Source organism: Vanellus vanellus (assembly GCF_965231255.1).
Source record: "Vanellus vanellus genome assembly, contig: HAP1_SCAFFOLD_38, whole genome shotgun sequence".
Lineage (NCBI taxonomy): Eukaryota > Metazoa > Chordata > Aves > Charadriiformes > Charadriidae > Vanellus > Vanellus vanellus.
This window is the reverse complement of record NW_028126614.1, coordinates 2,243,107-2,266,795: the sequence shown is the minus strand read 5'-3', so window position 1 is coordinate 2,266,795 and position 23,689 is coordinate 2,243,107. Positions and strand designations below refer to the sequence as shown.

The window sequence follows — 23,689 nt, the reverse complement described above, 5'->3', positions numbered from 1 at the left end:
GAAAACAAAATAAAAGCGGTTTCTGCCCATGTCTGCGTGGGCACATCCCCGAGTCACGTTCTCACGCCTCTCCTTCAAAGTCAAGATTCCTAAACATGAAAACTGGAGTTGGGGGGGAGGAGGAGAGAGAAAAGGAGGGAGAGCGTCATCAGTGGGGCTGTTGCCCCGCTCGTGGGACCGCGCCGGCAGAGAGGAGCTGGTTCGTGTGCCGCAGCCCTCGCCGCTTGCTCGGCATTGCCGGCAAAAAAAAAAAAGCCGTAGGCACGTGCCACCGCTCACAAAGGAGCACGGCCACGTTCCCACGCGATCCTTTACCTCTTTTCTCCCCAAATTCAGACTGTTTCCGTGCTCATAGTGAGAGCCTTCCACACAGTTGTTTTTGATATCTCATCCGAGATATTAATCTCCGAAGGATCAGTCCTGCAATAAATATTTGAGACAGCAATCCGTGACTGCAGGAACTGACGCCACCCAGCGCATCAGCACCAGCAAGAGGAACGGGGGGGAGGAGAACCAAAGCTGTGCATAAGCACAGCGGGTTGGGCGGGAGGAGGAGGTTTGGAAGGCGAGCCGGAGAGCCGCAGAGCTACAGCTCTGTGCAAAGGCTCTGCACAGAATCCCAGACTGGTCAGGGCTGGAAGGGCCCTCTGGAGCTCACCCAGTCCCACCCCCGCCAGAGCAGGGGCACCTACAGCAGTGGCACAGGACACCTCCAGGCGGGTTTGGAATGGCTCCCGAGTGGGAGACTCCCCCACCTCTCTGGGCAGCCTGTGCCAGCGCTCTGCTGCCCGCACAGGAAAGATGTCCCTCCTCATGTTTAGGTGGAACTTCCAGTGCCCAAGTTTGTGCCCATTACCTCTTGTCCTGTCACTGGGCACCACTGAGAAAAGACTGTTCCCGTCCCCCTGGCGCCCCCCCTTTAAGTATTGATAAGATCCCCCCTCAGTCTTCTATTCTCCAGACTAAAAAGCCCCAATTCCCTCAGCCTTTCCTCATAAGAAAGATGCTCCGGTCCCCTCATCATCTCCGTAGCCCTTTGCTGGGCCCTCTCCAGCAGTTCCCTCTCCTTCTTCACCTGGGGAGCCCAGAACTGGACACAGCGCTCCTGATGTGGCCTCACCAGGGCAGAGCAGAGGGGGAGGATGACCTCCCTCCACCTGCTGGCCACACTCTTCTTGATGCACCCCAGATGCCATTCGCTTTCTTGGCCACCAGGGCACACTGCTGGCTCATGGCCACCCTGTTGTCCCCCAGGACTCCCAGGTCCCTTTCACAGAGCTGCTCTCCAGCAGGTCAGCCCCCAACCTGTACTGGTGCAGGGGGTTATTCCCCCCCATATGCAGTACCCCACACTTGCTCTTGTTGAACTTCATGAGGTTCCTCTCCACCCAACTCTCCAGCCTGGCCAGGTCACACTGGATGGCGGCACAGCCTTGCAGTGTGTCAGCCACCCCTCCCAGTGCTGTGTCACCAGCAAACTCGCTGGTGGTACCCTCCATCCCTTCATCCAGGTCACTCATGAAGATATTGAACTCTTGCTGGTGTCTAGCCCTGGAGTGGGCTCCTTAAGCCACCGCGGGGACAGACCAGGCCTGCAGCTCCTCAGTTTACGGTAGACCCTCCTCCTTAAAAGTCACCCATGAAGCGTGTTTTAGGGGGTCAAACGTGAGTTGTGCAGCCATTCTGCTCGGAGCCAGAGCCTTGCCATCACCTCCTGCAGCCCTGCCCGTAAATTTGCTCTTCCCGCCAAGCTGAGTGCATGGCGCTGGGATGCTCAGCAAAGATAAACGTGGAGAAAATTCTGCCAACCCCCTTCAGGCTGATCTTGCTGGGGGTCCTGCTGCTTGGTGGGGCTTTACCTGTCGCTGCTTGGCTTTGGGATATCCGCGCTGCTGGTCTTGCCCAGCTGCAGCCGAACGGAGTTTGCAGCAGCAGCTTCCATCATCTCCTGGGACTCCTGACATAAAAAGGGACAAATCAAAGTTCTCTGTCTATGATCGAAGTGGAGATAAACTAAACACCCAGCAAAACCCACGTGCTGCCCTCTCCTTCTGACCTTCTGTTAGCGCAGCCGGGGAAAGACCTTTCACTCCAAACATTTTGGGGGGGGGGGGGGTTAAAACCACCCTTATGAGCAACTCTTTCCATCATGATTATAATATTTATTATAGATGGCTCCTTTAAAAATTATACCGTTAGTCAAGTGTTAAGCTCACTGCTAATTTAGGAAAAAAAGATTATGATGCAGGATCCAGGCTGTCAGGATCTATTTCTATTAAGTTTGGATTTTCCCCCAGTATTTCAAGAGAAGCTGTGACAGAAAGAGTCAATCTCAGAGCCCGAGGGAGACACCCACCCCCGAGCACCCAGCAAGCATCACCTCTTTTTCTTTGCCTTCATTTTTGGCATCGGCCAACTTCTTCCTGCTTTCTGGCATAAGGTCATCCAAAAAGCTGAGCTCCCGCTTTGAGAAGCAGAAGTCCATCACTTTCCGGACAAACACGAGAGCCAAAACCTTCACAAAATAAGAGGGAAGAGGGGGTGAGGTGCGAGATGATGCTACGTCTCACTCCGACGCTGCAAACGTCCCGCTGCTGAGCGGCACCGGCTCTTACCATCATGGGAAAGATGATGGCAACACGGGACACCTTGATAGCCCAGAGCAGGACGAGGCAGATGAGCTGGATCACGGTGAAGAAATGCACCTTCCGCAAGGGAACGTGCCGCAGGTAGATGAAATCCGGCTGGTGTTTTGCCGGCATCCAAAAGAGCTTCAAGCGATCGAAGAACTGCAAAATAAAAGCGGAAAAGTTACCCCTTGGGGCTGCGGAAACTTTCCGGCCCTGTTGGGACATGGAAGGAGTTTTGCGTGCAGTGAGAAATCCTGGATCCCATTTTGTTCCTCCTGGGAGCAGCACCCGTTTTCCCTTTGCTCCATCTATAAACCAGTGTGTACATGAGAGCTGCCCACCAAATTGCAATTATTCCATGTCCTTCTATTATAGAATCACAGAAGGGTTTAGGTTGGAAGGGACCTCGAAGATCATCCAGTCCCACCCCCTGCCCTGGGCAGGGACACCTCCCACCAGCCCAGGTTGCTCCAAGCCCCATCCAACCTGGCCTTGAACACCTCCAGGCATGGGGCAGCCACAGATTCTCGGGGCAGCCACAGATTCTCAGGGCAACCTGCGCTGGTGCCTCACCACCCTCACAGGGAAAAATTTCTCCCCGATATCTCATCTCAATCTGCCCTCTGTCAGTGTCAAACCATCCCCCCTCGTCCCATCGCTCCCCTCCCTCATCCAGAGTCCATCCCCAACTCTCCTGGAGCCCCTTTAGGCACTGGAAGGGGCTCTGAGGGCTCCCCGGAGCCTTCTCTTCTCCGGGCTGAACACCCCCACCTCTCCCAGCCTGTCCTCCCAGCAGAGGGGCTCCAGCCCTCCCAGCAGCTCCGGGGCCTCCTCTGGCCCCGCTCCACTAGGTCCATGGCTCTCCTGTGCTGCAGCCCCCGAGCTGGAGGCAGCACTGCAGGAGGTCTCCCCAGAGCAGAGCACAGCAGAGGGCACAATCCCCCCTCCCCCTGCCGGCCACACTGCTGATGCAGCCCAGGATGCGGTCAGCCTTCTGGGCTGCGATCGCGCATTGCCGGCTCACGGTGAGCTTCTCATCAGTCCGCACCCCCAGGTCCTTCTCCTCATACCATCTCCCCCTCCCCCTCCCTGTTCTTCTATAAAAGTATATGTTTAATATATTCTATTCTTCTGTTTGTTATTTGGCATTTCTCAGCCCACTCAATCCCCCAGCGAGGATTCCCACCGGCAGTAGAAATCGCCTTCGCTTTGCACTGAATTCCCCCATTTTCACCACACCAAACACTGCCCTGTCCCAAACCATGATGCAGAGCGCGCTGAACTTGCCTGGTCCTCCCGCCCTACGTACCTCCTGTGCCCCCACCAATCTTTTCATTATACAAAATACTTTCACTGCCTGCTTTTGGGGAGGTTTTCTCCCACACCACTGCTTTTTTCCTGCGTCTCTGGAGATGACACAGCAGGGAGCTGCACGCTGTAAGAGTCCGTACCTGAATCCCTCTGAGCGATGACACACCCATGTAGAGAAAGACACCGTAAAGCACAGGCATGGGTATAAACTGAGAAATTAAAAAAAAAGAATGCAATAATTTATTTTTTTAATTGCTTTTTCAGTATTACTGCTCTCTTCTAGAGGCACTGCCTAAAATTGCCTAAAGCTTTCCAGTTTCCACAGGGTTAGAGATGTGTCACCTCTTAACCCGTAGAGGTTTTGTGCGTGCGAGTGAGTGAGTGAATGCTCTGCTTTAGGCTGAGCTTCTGAGTTACGTTTCATTAGAATAATCCCGTTTTCCTGAAAGGTTGGAGGAAAATAGGCCATTTCACCCATGAAACTGTACGCCACGTTTTGTGACGGCAGAAGAACATTTCTACACATTTTTGTGGCAACACGCAAAAGCGAAGTGCCTCCTTTTAGCCTAGAGCTGCGGTGACTTTGTGGGAGGAACACACAAGGAAGCCCACGGGGATGATTTTGGTATGTTTAGCTACTGGGAACGGCTGTTGGGAGGCATTTGGGGGAGCCAATTGCATCCCATAAGGTGCTGCCTGCTTGAAAGAGAGCAGTGTACTGGTCTGAATCCACTTCATCATAACCCATAAACACAGGTGGGCCTGAGAGACACCTGGGAATTAAAGCAGTTGTCCTGCTCGCTTGCCTCGAGGACACCAAACTGGTGGAAAGGGTAACTAAGGCTGGTTCCCACCGTGGGCCAAGCCTCAAGGTTTGGGATCGCCTCCTCCTCTGCTCCACACCTACTCAGGCCTGGAGGGAGGGGATGGTTTTTGTATAACCTCCAAAAAGCTCACGCTTGTTGGGCATTTTGCATTTTCCTCTTACCTTTAACACCGAAGTGAAGAAGACAGAGCAGCCCATGAGCACAAAGATCATCAAGCCGGTGACTCTCTGCTCTCGTATGCCCAGAAACTTGGGTTGTTCTCCTGGAGCTGAGCAGCCAGACTCCACTTTGAGGCTATTCACGTGGGTGATGGACAGGACAGTCGCAGCCACAAACCAGGGCAGCCCCATCACGGAGCACACCCCAAGCATCACGGCCACCATGAAAAGGTCCAGGTGGTACCCGCATCCTTTCTGTGGGCAGCAAAAAAAGGAACAGAGCATCCCACAGCACTCAGACTCAAACCCTACTTGGGCGCAAGTCACCCTCTTGAAAATTTAAGAGAAGAATTGGCAAAAATAAGGATGGATCCGGTCTTTGCGCAAGCACCTTTCGTGAAAATCTGGCAGGGGTTCAGACCAAGTGGATTTGGGAGGTTTGTGCAATAGCTACTTCTCAAACAAACAAAAAGACTATTTTCATTCATAAAGAAAGTTCTACTGTTTGCAAGCAAGATGTGACCCTGAGTTATCTCTGGCAGTGCATCAAAACAGTTCCTTCCCCCAGCTCCTGCTGGCGTTTTGAAACAAAAACACGCTTCTGTAGTGCTTGAAAATTAATTTGTTCCTCCAAAAGATTGCTCATCTGAACTCCCCTCGTTTGCTCCCTGTGACATCACTAATCCAGCAGAGCATCCTGCCACACAGCCTGACATTGTCCCAAACCAACGCCTTCACAAAGCACTTGGCATAGGAGCTTCTCCCCACACCTGCAGCCCAGAGTGGGGTGGGGATGGGGTCAGCTCTTGCAGCCCCTTACCTTCAGCTTGTGCTCCTTCCTGTTGACAATGACAGCCGTGATCTGCTGGTCCATGAATATCAAGATGGTGCAGAGCAGAGCTGGGATGGGCGCGGCCAACACCGTCCACCAAGGGTTGGGCCCTATGGGGTTGACCAACCACCCGCGGTCGTCTCTGGTAGGCTGCAACAAAGCCAAAACACACATCAGGATCAACTCCCAGCCCAGCCACTTCACTGGCTTTGATTTTCCTCTCCATCGCTGTGCCGCCTCATCTCCTGGCCCTGCCTTCGTGTCACCCTCTCCTACGGGGTTCAGCAGTGCCAGCGTCCTCGTCGCAAGCACCTATAGATACTTCTGTAGGTATCAAGTTTTGGGGCTGGCGTCTTCTTTCCAGAAGGAAACAATGCATTTGGAGGTGGAAGAGGAGATGGTAACACCACCAGCATCTCCAGACTCAGCCCTGTCCTGTCCCAGCATCACCTTGTGGCATCCCCAAGAGCTGAAAGCAGCTCCACACCAAAACACCCCATTACCTTGAACATGTGGGGGACATGGAGCTTCGGCGACGGGATCCCAACCAGGAAGTCAATGAGGACCATGACGACGATGGTGAGGAAGACACCAAAGTCACTTACTGTGGACCGTACCTGGGGCAAGAAAGCAGAGCTGAAAGGGACAGCACAAACAGGGCCATATTGTGAGATGGAAAAGTTAAAGACATCAACAGCATTAAGGCTGGTTAACAAATTCCCACCACTCTGAGAAGATGCAGCCAAATCCCTCGGTTAGATACTGTTGCTGTGTTTGTACCTGCGAGATCTGGTGTCAGGCAATAAAAAAAGTTTAATTAGGTGGAAAAGGGTTGTTTAAATTCAAACCCTAAAAAAAAGCCAATAACTTAAAAAATAAGGAAACAGACATCTGCCACTACAGCTGCACTCACAGCTACAATGGGAATAAGGCACTGAGGCATCATTTACTCCTCAAAAGGAAGAAACAGTGTCTTTTGTGTCTTTTTCTATGGCAGTTCCTCATTTGAATCAACTTTCCCCTTGGGCACACCAGGTGAAAAAAAAACACAAACAAAAAAACAACAGACAACCAACTTTGGAAGACCCGATTTCCCACTGCCTGGGCAAAAAACTGCTCCGGGGCAGGTTGAGAGGCAGGTGGGAAACGCTACGATCGTTTTGCACTCCTGGAAATGAGTGAGGGACATCCAAGTTTGGCCTTCAAGGTCCAATATTTCCCAGTTTGACCAAGTGGTGGCAAACACTGCTTAGTGCTCCAGGAAAGCCATTTTGGGAAATGAGTGTGGAGACTGCTGCTGGCCACCGTCTTCTACCTACTCTGGTCGGGAAGTAACGGCTGGTTTTAAACTTCTTCAATAAGCCCGACAGGACAAAGGTGGAGAAGAAGAGGATGCAGCACCAGAAGAGGACATCGGGCGTGTAGGGGCCATCGTGTCCACAGGCAGGTCCACGAAACTCTCCATGCAAATACCGACATTCCTGGGGAAACAGAGCATCAGGACACAAAGGTAGTGCACATGCGGCAAGGAAACCTCGGATAACTAGGGAGTTTGGAGGATCTTGCTCCAAGATCTGTGACCTCGGGACTGCTGCAGCTAGTGGAGATTTATATTTAACGATCAACAGCAGCTGAATAAGTGACACATGGAACTACACAGACAGCGGAGAGAGGAGATGTGATGGGACACCGTACCACAGACCTATGGCACATCCTCTGCTTGAACAGCAGGTAACCGTGGCTGAAGAAGACACCAGAGGGGAAGGAAACACTGGAAACTCTTGGGGACGGGGAAGGAGGGAACGGGGAAGGAGGGCTAAGACAACAGCGACAGGAAAGGAGAAGAGACAAATTGTCCCTTCCCAGGGTCGGGCTCACAGGACACGGCCAAGGGGGGTGAAGATGTCCATAAGAGCGTCCCACCCTGTGCCTGAGCTCTGCTTGCAGCAACAATGGCCCAAGGGGCTGCTCAGACATGCAAGTTTATGCACGTACCTTCAGACAGCGCTGAGTAAGAAAGCAAGGCCTGGAGTTACTAGGAACCAATTAAGGAAGCTAATTACAGCCTTCAAGCATGAACTGAAGTCCTCCAACTTCTCCAATAACCAAAGCACCCACTGAACCTTGCTCCCAGACAGAACCGCTGTCCTGAGGATAACAGTTATTGCCCACCATGTCGGGGATGAGGTGGACTCTCCTTCCCAGGCCCAAGGGGGTTAAACCCAAACCTTAGACTGAAGTAACAACTTTTCAGAGCAGCACTAGCACAGTTGGAAGCCCATCATCACCTGAAGGGCTCTGAGCTTTGCACCAGGCCAGTGCCCCTGGACCCCGCGGCCGCGACACGAGGAAGCAGTGACTCGGGGCACTTACAGTCACCGTGAGGTTCTCCCAGGTGATGCCAGACACATTGATCTTGTTGCTCTCCCAGAACTGCAGGGTTTCGTTGCTGGGATGGGTCGGTGCCTCACACTTACAGCTGGGAGGAGAGAAGCCAAGACGGGGGTGAGGGGAAGGCGATGGAGGTGCAGCCCTGAGCTCCTGCCAAGGGGCAGCGGCGTTTTAGGAGGAAGAAACCCACTAGGAGACGGTGAGGAAGTCCAGCTTGCTGTGCGTGTGCACAGGGTAGGTCACTCGCAGGTGACTCAGCTTCTCCAGAGCCTCGTAGATGAAGATGATGCAGATGAGGGAGGCGAAGGCTTCTTCGGTGAAGCGGGTGATGTAGCACACCAAAGAGCTAGCATCGGTGGCCACCAGCACTACGCAGAAGAAGGCGGTCCACAGCCCGATGCATGCCCGGAGAGAGAGATAGGAGAGCGCGTAGTCCCTGGGAAAGCAAAAGAAAACGCAGGGTGGAGAGGGCAGCAAGAGGCTCCGAGCCGTGCCTTCCTTCGGGGAAAGTCGGCAGCAATTCAGGAGCGTGTCAAGGCTGCGGATGGTAAATGCAGTTTCCGCGTCCTACGACAGACAGCCTCGGGGCTGCGGCGCAGGGTGTGGGCCCGCAGGAGGAGAGGCTAATTAATCCTTATTTAACAATGACCTTGTGTTAATGCCTCGGAGGCTAATTGAGGTCAGGTCCCTGTTGTGGAAGGTGGTATTCTCCCACATCACCCTGATGCCCTAACAGCGAAACCGGCTGGGTTTGCACCCAGTTACCTGCTGCCAGCAAGTTGGGGCTTCAGAATACATTTAATTGCAATAAGGGGGGTTAATCTCCCATCACAGTTGCCACAACAAAAAGACTGTCATGGAAAATATCCATTTTGCCTGAAAAGCTCCTGCTTTCTCAAAAATCATCAAAACATTGGACCAGAAAACTCTTTGGATATGTGGGTAAAATATATTTCCACTTCCAGCAAAAATCATGCAAAAAAGTGCCCGAGTTTGTACTGAGAGGAAAGCAAATCTTCCCTCATTCCCAAACCGGAGTCATTTGTCTCATCTTCCCTGTGCAGTCCATCTCGGGCATCCACATCCTTGTGGTTTCTCCTCCTCCTGCTCTTTCACTTTAACCCTAAAAACCCCGAACCACCCATCCATCCTTCAGAGACCGAGGGCTCCTGCACCGTCACATACTAAAGCAGCAGCGCATGATCTTCTGTGACACAGAAGACAACTTAAATCTACCAACTACCACTAAGAAAAACATCCTTTCTCCATCCCTGCCTTCTTCCAAAGGCGCTCGCAGCACCTGGCCGCAGCAGCCAGCCTTACTTGCAGAATTTGTAGAGGATCTTCTCGAACACGAGGACGGGGCCGGTGCTGCCGAGGATGGTGAGAGGTTGGCCAGCAAAGAGGGAATACACCACGCCGGTCATGGATGCGCCCAGCAGCGACTCCATGGCACTCTGTCCGGGGAAGAGAGGCAGCAGTGAGTAATTAAATTATTAGGGGGAAAAACACAAGTGCAAATTCACTGCAGCAAGGACTTTTGCATGAGTTTTGTCCTCCCCCGTGCCACCCAACAGAGAGAGGTGCTCACTATGTGGCCGTTGGTCGCCTCCCCCAGCAGTCCCCCGAAGGTGATGATGGGGGACATGCAGGCACAGTAGAGGAAGAGGAAGGACGCCAGACACTGCAGGCTCAGACCATCCCGAAAGTCACTCCAGAACCAGGGGGCTTTTCGCTTCACATCCCGGATCAAACCTCCAAAGAGCCTGGAGGAAGGAAAAAAAAAAAATAAACCATTTTTGTGGAAGACTGCATTAAGTTTTCTTGGCTGAGGAAGGACAATCACAAGCACAGAGTAACTTCTGTTGCTAAAAAGAAGTCTCCTTCTCCCATTTTAGCCCCAGTAGAAACTGAGGCATACAAAAAACCCCTCCAACAAAAAGAAAAGGAGACCAAACCTGAGAGCCCACCCCCTCTTATTGCAACAGTCCCTCACTTTGAGAAGCAGCAGAGCTCTACCTGGAGGTACTTACACATCTGCTTCCACCCCAAAGCAAGAAAACCTGTGTGCAACCATGCTGCGGCTGAGCCCAGCTGCCCAAATCTCCCACCCACCCAGCCCAGGGGACCAAGCTGGGAACCTGGAGCCCCTTCACTGACCCAGTTCACCCCAAAACTCTGCTAGAAGGGAGGTGCGCACTCAGATGTTAGGGGCAAACAGAAAAACACCCCACCAAACTATTTCAGTTCACACCTTCCTGTCCGCTCCAGTTCAGGACCGCTGTGTTTCTCCGGCTTGCTGTGAGAAGCGCTGTCATCGAGAGCTTCTGGCACCTTCCTTTTTTCCTGTTAAAATGGAAATAAGATAAAGATATGTCTTTGCAGCCACTGGCTTGTTTTGCTTTTTGGGCTGGGTATGTGACCTGTGAATTTGGGCCCCTGAGGAGCACCCCCAGCCGTGCTGCCCTCCTGCCCGTCCCCCTCGTGCCTCCTTCTGCCGCAGCACCCACCTGCGAAGGGACGTTTTTCGGGGGCTCAATTCGGATGGAGGGATCCCACTCTCCTGGCGGCAAAACCATGACCTGATCCAGAAACTCATCGATGCCAGCCACCAGGTCAGCCCGGTTCTTGGCTTTATAGGCAACGTCATGGAAAACCTGCCGTAGGAGACAACCTGGTGAGAGGATGACCCATCTCGGATGTCCTAACCAGTGCAATAAGCTCTTGGCTAAATGCAAGGTCATTTTCCGCATATCGCCTGTTGGAAATGGCAGGAAATATTCCCCCAAAGGAAAAATCTGTGCATCACAGTATTTGTAACCATCTCCACCAGGCTCCCGTCCCCCATGGCACACCACAGCCTTCTGCTTCAAGAGGAGAAGTTTCACTGGCCCTGGCAATGCCACCACTGGGGACAGCGTGCTGGGGACCCTGGGGAGAAGGATGAGGCACGGGCTGCAGCCCAGGTGGGATTTTAGCCTCCTGCAGGCAGCTAAGAGGGACAGCAAACCCTCTTCCTCACTACTACAGAGACAGGGAGAGGTGAAGCCCCCAAAAAATGACCCAGAGATATCTCTTATCTCGTCACACCTCATCCGTCATGATAGTAGCCATGGACCTGCCGATCTCATGGTACTGATGGGCTTTTCCTCCTGGTCCAAGCAAAACAAACAGGAACCTAGGCAAGAAAACCAAAATGAGAGAGAAGAACATGGCCTCACTCAAAGGGCGCCCAAGGAAATCCCTGGGAGCTCCCAGCCCAGAGCGTGGCTCCAGGGGGGACGTGTAGGCTCACTGACTCCAGTGATGAATTTGAAACGCATCAAAACCAAATGCAAATTTGAGTTTGGGGCCAACTTTCATTAAAATTGACCAATGGGTTTAAAAGCTCCAGCAGGGAAGGGAGAAATGAAAGCACGGAGATGTGGGTGGGAGAAACGTGCTTGCTCCCACTGGCCGTGTTCCCCTGGGACGCCCAACTGATGCGTGCAATTTGGTGTTTTGTTGTGGTGGTTATTTTTTAAATAAAAACTTTGCACTTCTCGTTCAGACCTCGTTGGGATGGGAACTTCCGTCATGCCCGAGAGGAGGACAGCCGGGCTCAGGCGGACAAATGCCACGATGGGCTGGCGAAGGAAATCCAGCTCTCCTACGAGCACGTTGCACGCTTCAGCCCCAGTGGGAATTTTCTTCATGAAGCGCAGCTCCGCCTGGGCACGACAAGGGATTTTCAGCTATTACCCCAAAAGCAAAGCCCACCGCACTCTGCAGAACACTCTGCAGCCAAGTTTGCAAGAGCAAATCTGGCCTAAAGGCGTAAGAAAGCTACGAGTGTCTCACCTTGCTTAGATCCATCGCATGGCTGTCATGGTTCACCCCATTTTTAGCTTCTGCAGTGGTGGGAGATGGATGAGGAGTGAGTGTTTGGGTTGGGAGGAGAAAGAAAGACACTGAGAAAGACAGGCAAGGAGCAATCGGGACACTTCTCCTTTGCCGGGAGAAGTCTAATGGGGCCAAAGCCCTGCAGAAACCTTCACCTGGTGCCAAAGCCTGGCAGAAACCCTCACCGGGTACCAAACCCTGCAGGAACCCTCACCTGGCTTGCCGAGGGGATGCACGTCTAACTGCTTCTTGCTCATGTCAGCAAACGAGCAGACGATGGGGAGAAGGTTGTTTCTTTTCTTCTCGTTCTGATGGTGATGCTTCTTCAAAAGCACTTCTTGAACTTTCGCCCGCGTGCGCTCATCAAACTCCGTGGACTGCTCTTGCTGGCCCAGGATCATATCTGGAGATGGCAACGGGAAACGAAGCCGTCAGAGCAGAAAGTCCCCAAGCCCCGACCCCTCAAGCCCCCGGCGAAGGCTGCGCCACGCAGGATACCCTAACGCGGGCTCAGCCTTGCTTAGCAAGACGTTTTAATGCAGTTCAGCCTTTGCAGCGAAAGGAAGAATTCTCTGTTGCTAAAAGCCATCATCAAAGTGCTTATTCATCACTCCGCTCAGATAATTATTCCCCATCCTAGATAATGTGATTTTTTTGCCCGATCTGGCGTTTCTAGACAGACTTTCTAGACTCGACACAATTCAACAAATTATAAGCAATCTCTAGCACAGACTTTCCCAGAGTTTCCTTTGCCCATCGACTGCAATTTGGCAAGCCCGGGGAGAAACGTGCTAAGAACGGCTCCGACTTCTCCAGCTCTTGCAAGGGCTGAATGGAGACCTGCCAGTCAAAGATAATTTCTCCAAAGCCGCTTTTTCAATTAACTTCAATTATCTTCCCCACAGAAATATGCTGCTGGGTCACCTGCCAGATAAACTCTGCCTTTAAAGCTCTTAAATCCTGGATGTTAAGGCAATAGGAAAAAAAAAACCCAAGAACGGGAAGAAACAGCTTGTAGTAAGTAGTTTATTTAAGGAGGTTCAGCTCTTACACAGACTCCGTGTTCCTGAGAGCAGCCTGCCAAGCCCTGACACTCCTTTCTGGCCGGAGAATATTCTCTAATCGCCTCTCTGACCCCACAAATTGTTTTCAAAAGGCTCCCATACTGGGAGAAAAAGCTGATGTGACTGTTGTACACCCAGTCTACATCCAAAAAGCAACCCACGATTTAAAAACACAGCGGAGGTTCTGGAAAAGGACGTGCCATTGGGGCAGGGTTTGATACGGGAGTGAAGGGCACCACGGCAAATTGAGCTCGGCCGTTCCCGGCGGGACGCAGTGCGCTCAGTACCTGCGATCTCTTCAATGCTGTTGGCACAAACATCCAGCAGCACCATCCCATTGCTGATGCAGCTCCGCAGCTCAAAGAGGCTGTGCAAGGACAGCGTGGCCACGTAGGGCTTGCTCCAGCGCTCGCCGCCATCTTCCACGTCCTCCTCAAACTTCAGCCACCTGCGGACATTGGGCACGATCAGCCCCGTTGCAAGAAAACAGCCTCAGCTCTGCAACCCCTTTGGTGCAGCTACGGGGCGGCAAGAGGAGAAGGCTCCGCGCATCGGCACCTGCAGCTGCAAAGCTTCACGTCCCAGAGAGCGGAAGGCAGAGCCCACGGCCGCCACCGCAGCCGGCGGCAGGGATTTACCTTGCCGTTTCCTTCCACTCGGCATCTTCACCCGCCTTCAGGAAGATCTCATCCAGCTCAGTGAACAAGTGGTGGGGAACGTGCTGCTCGTCCTCCTCGGTGCTGAGGATGAACTGCACCCGCTGGGATGGGGTGTCTGGGGGCAGAAGATAAATCCCGTTACCACACCTGCATTCGACCCGTCACGCTCATACGCAAAGTGGCCATCGATCGGCACCAGTTCAGCCCTAAATATTGGGCTAGCCTCTCTCCCCCGGGTCTGGCCGGGCTTGCACAGAGCCACGGAGAAGGAGAAGCATCTATTGCACCTCTGCATAAGGACGGGCCACTTTCCTTCCCCACGTTTCCATTTTTAATGGCAGGATCCCTCTAAGGAAGACCAGCCTCAATCCATTATGCCTTCAACTGCCTCCCAAATAATGCCACTTTCGCTCAGAAGAACAGCAAACCACACAAATCAGCCACACAGACCTGCTTGCAGAGGACCCCAGCACCCACGCAGCCCCGAGGAGGCTCATGAATGCTGTGGCGGGACTTACAGTGGTAGCCCTGCTCCATCGGGGCACAGTCCTTCTCCCGTTCCTTCTTCCGATGCTTCTGGCGGTGGGGTCGGTGGTGCCGGTGGCACCGGTGGCTTTGCCTCACCAGCGGCATCCGCACGCCCACGGACAGGGTGCGGTGGCCTGCGAAAAAAGCAGTGTTCACATCACTCTCGATATTGTGGAGACGGTTGACACCGCTGCCACGATTAAACCAGCGCATCCATCCCAGGAGGAAACACCAACTTCTCTTCATTTTAGTTTCACTGCATCCCTGAATGTCAGAGACATCCTTTTTTCCAAGCCTGTTTAACTTTGCAACAATAGAGCAACAACAAGCGATGGCTCCGGGTCACCTAAAAGTGCCCTGAAAATATCAACCCTTGTCTAAAATTCCAGCTTTGGCTGGACAACACTCAGACCTGCTCATTAAGCAGCCACAGAAGGTAATTATTTTTAAAATCTTTGTATGGCACAAGGCAACAAGAGGAGATCCAATCAGTCCTGTGATAATGAAGTCTGGAACAAAAAAAAAAAGAAAATCACAGCCCTGTGTCTGCAGCCATCAAATTATTCTCCTGACCTCTCCAAGCCAAGAGCAGCCTCTGAGAAAACAAGCTGGGAACTACCAAGGTCTGTGGCCAACGCTCACACCGCAGATGCCATGGGGGCTTTTTCCCCTCTGTCTAAAAGCCATAATATTAAAACAATGTGAAAATAACTGTGCTTGTTTATTTGCAGGTGATGCATACGCTGAGCACAGGACGCGGCAGGGACTTTGCGCGACGGGAAAACGCGTGGGGCTGGTGGCACCTCTCCCGACTCACCTTCCAGCTCCTCCTTCTCATAGTGAATAGTGACAGCGGTGCTCGTTCTTCCCTGGTCAATCACCGCCTCCTCGTCGTGTCTCTGTTTAGTGAGGAGAAGAAGATACAAGTTGGGGCCGGGTGAGGAGAGCTCCCTTACGTCCTCCCAGTCATCACCCATCCCTGCGGCCACGCGAGCCCAAGAGCATCACACCTCTGTGTGTCTCCTCCTCCAGGCACAGCCCTAAAAACGCAGACTTGGAGGTTTTTATTCCCATACCCAAATAAAACCACCTGTAATGTCACCTGTATTGTATATACCGTGAGTCTGGAAGGATTTACTAAAAGGGGAGACAGTTGAGTGTTTCAAACCAAAACCAAACCTCCTGCTTCGTTCTTGTGGTTCCTTTCGAAAAATTAAAATTAAAAAAGGGATTTCCAAACTGGGGGTGGAGTGGGGTGGGGTGGGGGAACCCAACCCCACACTTTTGAGCACAGCCAGTTTCATTCTCCAAACGTGATACCTGCAGGACTCACTAGATGGCACTTGGCCACAGGACATGGCCACCACCAACCTCCAAAGGCCCTCAAGAACCTGCAAGGGTGAAGCTTCGACTTCAGCCCAACCAGGCTCGGGCTTCTCTTGCTGCAAGCCTGCTTTCCACACAAAACTGCGTTTTTCTCCTCAAAAGAAAAGCCAAGGGCTGAGAGCTAATGCCCTCCTTGGCTGAAATACCACTGCCAGCGCTGCACAAAGAGCATCTGTGCCTTAAAAGCCAAAGGAGTACTACAGGAGTTCTCTTCTCCCCTTGCCCCCTGGGCTGGGGAAGGGCATCACCGGGATCACCACGCTCAAAGAAATAAAAACCCAGCCACGTCTCACACTCGAGTCGCAACTGCAACTTTCAAAGGGCCTCCAGGAAACCCTTCTCTTTAGAGAAGAGCAAAATACCGGAAACCTGCTTTTTATCCCCCAAATCCCTGCTTCGACTGAATGGCATCACCTGCTGCCGCGCAGCAGCGACACTTGGGAAGGTCACACCTCCCGCTCACCAGTTAATTTAATGAGCAAAAGGAACAAACGTTCCCATCTGGGAATGAGCTTTTTCTGGCCCCCGAGTACTAATTTCAAAGCTGACTTGTTGCGACCTCCCCGCCAGCTCCCGGCACTCGCCCGCGTCACCCGGCAGCCGGATTATGACACGCCTGTAGCTTTCCTGTCCTCTCTCCCACGCCGATCTCCACCACCCTCCGTCCCTTCTTAGCAATGTGTCTGCTCCCCTCCAGATTTACCGGAAAAAAACCTCAAAAACCCAAACCCCATCCTCAGAAAAGGCACGGGACAAAAGGGGCTTAATCAAATCGCTTTAAATGGCAATTTTAGTAAAATCATTACTTAAATAAAACACCGATTTGAATTAAATTGCAATTTAAGTAAAATCGCCACCGAAGTAAAACCCCAATTTGAATTAAATCACTATTTAAATTAAATCGCAACTTAGATACAATCACAATTGAAATAAAATTGCAATTTAAATACAACAGCGAGCTTGAGTGTGTTACAGGGGTGTCAGAGTGGGAATAAACGGAGCGATTTGGGCATCACAGCTCCCCAAATCCCCCCCGAGCGACATGGGGAAAGTCTGCTTCTCTCTCAGAAACCATTTTGGCTCTGTGCTCCCACCCACGATGCTAAACCTGCCTCCGGCAGGGCACAAAGCATCATCCCCCCGCATCCTTCCCTGCTCTGGCGACATGCCAGTGGGATTTTGGGAAGTCTCCCCCCCTTTTTGGGGGATGCGCAGACCCTCGGCACAGCCCTCCCACCTGTAACTCTTCCAGAAGTGTCATTTTGGGACCCTCCTCCTGCTTCATCCTCAAGTTGGTCACCAGTTTTGGGGGATAACTGAGCCTCCAGATCAATCAGAGGACCAAACCCTCCGACTGCAGACCAGTGACTCCCAGTCTGCACCATCTCCAGCACATAAACAGCGACCGTTGCTGGGATCGGAATGTTCAGGGTGACCCCGGCAGTTATTTAAAGCCATACACCCCAATACTGATCCCGCTTGGAAAACTTAGCGGATGGGGAGAAACCAGCTCTGTTTTGAGGAAAAACTATCCAGAATAGAGAAAAGGGGTGGAAACGCTGCATCTCGGCAGGGCAAAAGGTGTTACACAGTGTTTGGGTGTATTTGAAAGCCCAAACTGCCAAAAGACCACACGAGGCACAAACCGTTGGGGTAATGCCCGTTATGGGGCAGCCCTGATTTTCATCAACATTTCCTGCATCAAATCAGGGTGTTTCAGGGAGGTCTCCCTTCGGCACAGCCTCCGTCCCTTCGCTGCTTCCATAAACCCTCGTTAGACAGACCAAGTCCTACGCCGTACGGAAATGGCCAGAGAAGCCCCATGTTTTACTCTCCTCGCTTCCACCACCTATCTCCAGCCCTACTTTATGTTCCGAGCGGAGCTAATCCCTCATTTCCAGCCTACAGATTCATTTGCTGTCATGAACTTCCTCCCCGGCGCTGCTCAGCACAAAGGTTAACGGCCCCGGCTCGCCCTGAAAGGCGACACGGGGTGTAAAAGAACACAGCGAAGGAGGGTGACACCGAGGGCTAATCCGTTAAAATCCCATTGGGATCCAAGCTCAGATCTCTGCTGCTTTTTTATTATTTAGTATTAAAGCTTCAGGCGCAAATACAGGAGAAAGAAGCCAAGCGGGTCCGTGGCAAGACACTCCGAGAATCCCATCGCCCTTCCCCAGTTGTTGCAGCAGAAATCGCGGCAAACCTCGCACAGAGATGCCACCGAAGGAAACGGTGCCACTCAAAACCCTCTTTTTCCCGATTAAGACACCCAAATGGACTCAGAAAGGTTATTTCATTGAGGAAATCGCTGGAGGATTTAAGGATTTAATAAGTCTATGGGATCTGTGGACGCGTGGGCTTGGGATGGGATGGAGCAGGATGGAGAGATGCCTCCAGAAAGCAAATTATCCCATCCCAGGATGGGTACCAGCACTTGCAGACACTTCGCCTTCCCTCTTTGTCCTTCGCCGCCGCTGCCAGGCGCCTGGAAAACATCAAATCATCGAAACTGGGCTGGGAAAGGGGATGGCAAGCTCACTTTTGACTTTCGGAGCAGAGAGTGTTGTTCCCTCTCAAGAAAACTTCTCCAAATTATTATTTTGCTGCAGGGTTTTTTTTGTCCCAGCAGGAGAGAGAGGGACTTTTGACTGTCCTGCCTCAGTTTACCTGTCTCAGTGCAACTCCTCCAGTTAGAAAGAAAAATCTTTCCCTGGGGAAGCTTCGGTGTAATTGAGGATGAGGAAAAGCACAAAGCAGAGGTTCAGGTCCGGCTTTGAGTCCTCCCGGTGCCAGGGGAGGCCAAAAGCATCGCACGAGCAGGCAAACTTCCCATCTCAGCCCCCTCATTCCGTCACTCGCAAGCTGGACTGGCCACCAGCAGCAGGAGGGAGGATTGGTGTAATTAATCTCGCGCAAAGTGTAATTAATAACACTGATCCCAGTGTTATAAGGGGATGAGGGGCCAAACTGGGGGAGCTGCTCTAGTGGTGGAGCAGGAGACCCCCCTCCTCGCCCCTCTCCATCTCCATCCTACCCAGACGAAGCCACCGGTCCTGTGGCTCCCTCCTTTGCTATCGTGGGGGTCAGCACCGTCCCCTGCAGGGACCCCTCCGGCTCCTGAGCCAGGATTTGGGCTGTGACGGGGACTGGACCCGGAAGAGGACACATCTCCAGAGCCCCAAAGTGGGGCTGTGAGGGGGGGACACACGCAGGTCACAGCTGAGCATCACCAGGACGTGACCGTCTTCCCTTGCTGGCAGAGACGCAAATTCCTCTCAGTCTTTCCCGTGAGCTGTAATTTCAGGGCAGATTAATTAATTCCCCACCTCTCGTTTGCCCCCGAGAGCACCTCCTGCAGCTGGGTCCCATGGGTGCAGCGGGGGGGCGGACAGGCCCTCCCCCGGGCCAAGGAGATGCAGAAAGAGGGGGGGACCACCCAGCCACCTCCTGCCTGCACCCCAACACCGGGCGCATCCGTGCAAGCGCCCGGTGGGACAATAGCTGAGGCGACCGGGTGGCATGGGGCTCTGTGGGGACAGTGGCCTTTGTCCCCCTGCTCTGAAGGGCCACAGCATCACCAGGGGGTCACATCGAGATGCGGAGGAGGGGGGGTCTGGTGGGGAGACCCCCAACAGGCATTGCCCAGGTGCCTTCCTCCCCTCCTCACATCCCTCCCGCACCCAACTTGGGTACCCCTCGCCTCCCCCTTTGAGCCCCCACCCCTCTGCCTTGCAGATGCCTTGCTGATGCCTTACACCCCCTTTCAGCGGCCTGCTGTCCCCCCTCCTTGCACACCCCCAGCACCCTATTTTAGACACCTACCACCCTCCTTACCCCCTCCAACCTTGCAGATGCCCTTCACTCCCCTTTCCATGGCCCTCACAGCCCCTTGCAGATGCTTTGCCTCCCCCATTCACCCCCACCCCCTGCTCCCAACGTGTTTCCCCCCAGCCATGAGAAATGCCGCAGTGAGCAGCCATGGAGCATTCTCCAGCCACACCGTCGGCATGGCCCGCCCGGGGGTACCAGGCATCGCCCTCCCTGCCCTGGTGCCGCTGCCCCCCACCTGACAGCTGAGGATCCCATCGGCCCGTTGCTGCTGGTGGGCATGGCGGGGCTGGGGGGGAGACAATTGCTTGATAACGATACTCTTAAGACATCCAAACAAAACACTAACAAAAATCACTACGATCACAAAAATGAGTAGGTTTCACAATAGGCTTTGCAGCTGTCAGCTCAGGGCAAACTCAAAGCCATGCAAGATTTTGTTCAACCATCCGACTTCTATTGCCTCTCGTAGATTTCTGCCATCCAAGTAGAAAACAAATTAATTTTTCTTATTTTCTCTTTTGACTGATTCCCTGTCCAATCAATACACCAAGGAGGAGATCGCGTGTAATGCCATTCTCCGTGTTCTGCCGTCTTCCAAACTGAAGGGAACTGCATTCGAGAAAGTGCTCGAAAGCCCAGCAGTTATCGCCTCTGTTTTGGACCCGCGCTTCAAGGAGATGCAGTTTCTCAGCCCCAGCCTGAGAAGCGAGTTGCACCAGCCAGTAAGAACCACGCTGTTGTGGGTTTGCAACCACCAGTCCCCATCTGCCACCCAGTCTGGGGTGCCAAACTCAGATTCCAAAGCCACGGGCGCAGATGCCGGCAGCCAGCTGCCTGCTCGCAAGGACCCATGCGCCAGCGCCCCGTCTCAGAGTAGCTACGACATCCTTCTGGGGTAGGACCCGATGGAGAGCATGCCCGAGATCCACCAGCAACTGGAAAACTACATCCTGGAGCCCCTCTGCAAGCACAGCACCAGCTGGTGGAAGAAGAACGAGCATCGCTTCCCGGCCATGGGGCAGCTGAGCAGGCAGTACCTCGCCATCCCCGCCACCGCCCTCCTGCCAGACCAGGCCTTCGCTGCTGGGGAAAGCGCCCTGGAGCATCGGTGCACTGTCCTGGCGCCGGAGAATCTGGTCCAAATTCTGTTCTTGCATCCACATTCTGATTTTTTAGAATCAATGTGAAACAGCAACAAGACTTGGAACAGGAACTGGCACGTGGAGCCCTTCCCTGGGTCAGTGGGGGGTTAAATCGACCCGCGGGGTTTTGGACACCACAGTTAGATAGGGTGCCGGGTATTTTTCCCAAACTCCCGCCTTTTTGGCATCGCTTGGGCAGCACCGGCAGTGAGGAGCAGGCTTAGGGAAGAGGTGTGAACACGCCGATGCCTCTTCTGACTTTTAGGGTAGTTTTTTTATAAATACAAGTGATGGGAAACAAAAGGAGAATGTTCGTACCCGCTCTGCAAAGCGGGCGCTTCGGGGAAAGAAGTTTACCATGGCCCAGACCTGAAGATCAATCCTTTAAAGACAAAACAGAACCAAAATACAGATTTGCTTCAACCGGGCGGGAATATTCAGCCACACAAAAAAAAAACCAAACCAAACCAAACCAAACAAAAAAAAAAAAAAAACCAAAGCCATGAAAATCAGGTGGCCTGGCAACGAAAAGTAAACCTTTTCTCCCTCCCGGTACACCGCCAGCAGAGACCAGCCCCCTTCTTTAGATGTCATTCCCTGAACTAACCCAACCACCATTGTCACTGCCAAACGCTGCGTTATTTGTGCAAACAAACACTGATGGGCGCTACAGTGCAGCACGAAAGGCCAACGCCGACTCTGGCAAATAACCAAGAGGCCTCGCAGACATCCAATGCCTTCACCCGCCCCAATCCTGCTGCCGGCTTTGTCATGGCAGTGCCGCTGCGCTCTCCAGTGGGAAAACCAACCCGGGAACAGCACTGTGTGGCGCAGGCCCAGGTTCTCCTTTGCTTCGCACCACCAACCGCACAGAACGGGTTTTGACAGCTTCGATTATTTCTGGCTCAAACCCAGCAAGAGCAGCCCCAGGACTTGAACGTTCAACAGCTCAATTTAATAAATTGAGGAGAACACATAAAAAAAAAACCTTACTCCTCTCAGAAGAACAACAAACCTTACTCCTATCAGAACAACACTAAAGCCTAAAACTAAGAGCTAAAAGATGCCTAACTAAGACCGAAAATCTACACGTCACTATCACCTAAGGGGGAAACACTATTAAATACAATACCTTATTCTCTGCTGTTCTTATCTTCTGGGTCTTTCTGGAGCGGGGGTGACCTCGTGGTGGTGGACCCTCCGCAGAGCTCAGGCGCTGCTGGAGGCGAGAGATGGTGGGTGGGGTTTTCTTAGTGGAGGAAAGGGACCTGGTTGCTGGGCTGCACCGGCAGTTGCCCAGTTGCCAACGGGAGGAGGTCACCCTCTGGGCTTCTGCCGGCTTCGCCGCCCTTTGAAGACGTCCCCAGGGCCTTCCGATCCTCCCGTGGGTGATGGTATTTCACATGCGCGTTCCTCCCGTTGACTGTCCCAAACACCCTGGAAGGGAAAAAACAAACGGGGATTTTTAACTCCTTTTCTAAGAAAAAAAAATTTGTTAGACGACGTTTTATTACTTCTAATTTTGTGAGTTTCTTGTGCGTTTTGCTGCGTGGTGCCACACAGTCTCTGCCGGTACCCCCGGCTGGGTGGGACCTCGTTGGTTAAACACGGCAGATCATTGGGGATTAAAATAGGAGAATTAACATCACGATGGATCAAAATCGGGTCGGACTGAAACTCGAGTGGCTCTGTGTGGCACGAGCAATGTCGCTTGGCACGAGCGACTGCAGCGCAGGAGCCCTCGGGCCGCAAACTGCAAGAAGGAACTTCAGTGGAACCTTTTTCTCAGCCAAACAAAGGAGAAACGCTGGGATTCTCGCCCAAGGAGATGAACCGCCCCAGGCCTGTAATGGGAGGAAAGGGCCTTCAAAGAGAGAGAGAGAAACCGTTGTGGCTGCAGTCAGCGGGAGACGGAGGAGCCCCGAGTGCAGGGGAGACGGGAGGAGGATGGAACTGAGCAGGAACAATCCCGACAGGTTCGTTGCTCCAACAGGCGCAGAGGAAAAGCGGCTATGAAACAAATGGTGGTGACAACATGTGGCCATGTGCGGCGCGGGACAGGTGCCCCAACACCTCAGGGAAGAGACCGTGAGGCCTTCAAAGGCACAGGAAAACACAGCGGTTTCAGCTAAAAGTCCAACAAAAGCAGCAGGTGGCGGCGGGACAGGGGGAATCCTCCAGCTGCCCTTAGTTCTGCTGCCCCCCGGCCATCTCGGAGAGTTTCCATCTGTTTGAGCCCAAAGCAGTGAGTTTCAAGAAGAAAAAGCGAGCAGCTCACCTTCCACACTGCCCGCAGGGAAACCCAGCTGCGTCGCCTGCGCCTCCAACCCCGCGCGGAGCGTCCCCGGAATGGCGGGAGGGACTGCCTGTGCCACGGGGCGTCTTTTCGCTGCTCTTCTGCTTCTTGGTGGGCCCGAGCCGGCGCCTCTTCTTTGGGCTGCAACCAGCCTGTAAACCAGACAGCTTGTGCTCATTTCTCCTGCTCCTCAGCAAGGGGGACAGCTAAAGCGAAAAACTGGCTGGAAACATCCCCAAACGGCCTAGGCAGTGAGGGGTTTATTTGTGTGCTGGGTGGAACGCGTTCTATCAGCCCCAGCCTGCCCCGCTGAGCTCCTCCAAACGCTAAAACAGCCAAAACAATGCTGAAATTCGACGGGGAGGATGGGGTGCAAAGACAGATGGTGAAAGAAAAACCATATTATTTCTACTGTCCTCAGCAGAACAGTAGAATTACAGAGAACTGAAGTGACATGCTTACCCAGTGGCTGCCATCAAAAAAAACCCCTAAATAATATGTATTTCTGTGAGCCACATTTCTGCTTCCTGGCAAGGAACATTTTGGCAAGACCCACACAGAGGCGGATCACCGGCAGTTCCTGTGATGGAGCACTGGGACGTCACGAAACATCCCCGAAAATCATCAGAAGCAAGTTTAATGTGAAGGGGATCGTTTCCCAGAGCCCGAGACAATGCGTCCATGGGGCATCTTGCACCCACCCCCGGCAGTTTTCCTACCTTCTCTTCAGCCCCCTCCACCTCATCCAT

The 23,689-nt window shown here is 53.0% G+C and overlaps 1 protein-coding gene across 1 annotated transcript; it reads right to left on the bottom strand.

Annotated features, from left to right (window-relative positions):
• Positions 1 to 332: 332 nt before the first annotated feature.
• LOC309684889 (electroneutral sodium bicarbonate exchanger 1-like) lies at positions 333 to 23,689 on the bottom strand (the record flags this gene model as incomplete). The annotated part of the gene is made up of 24 exons (XM_082500731.1): positions 333 to 420; positions 1,860 to 1,957; positions 2,381 to 2,515; positions 2,616 to 2,789; positions 4,082 to 4,150; positions 4,930 to 5,181; positions 5,747 to 5,908; positions 6,262 to 6,375; positions 7,078 to 7,239; positions 8,132 to 8,237; positions 8,340 to 8,585; positions 9,473 to 9,606; positions 9,741 to 9,915; positions 10,404 to 10,495; positions 10,660 to 10,806; positions 11,240 to 11,327; positions 11,702 to 11,859; positions 11,990 to 12,099; positions 12,246 to 12,434; positions 13,383 to 13,543; positions 13,734 to 13,869; positions 14,273 to 14,416; positions 15,100 to 15,181; positions 23,660 to 23,689. The coding sequence occupies 24 exons, from the start codon at positions 23,687 to 23,689 to the stop codon at positions 333 to 335; spliced, it is 3,252 nt and encodes a 1,083-aa protein (XP_082356857.1).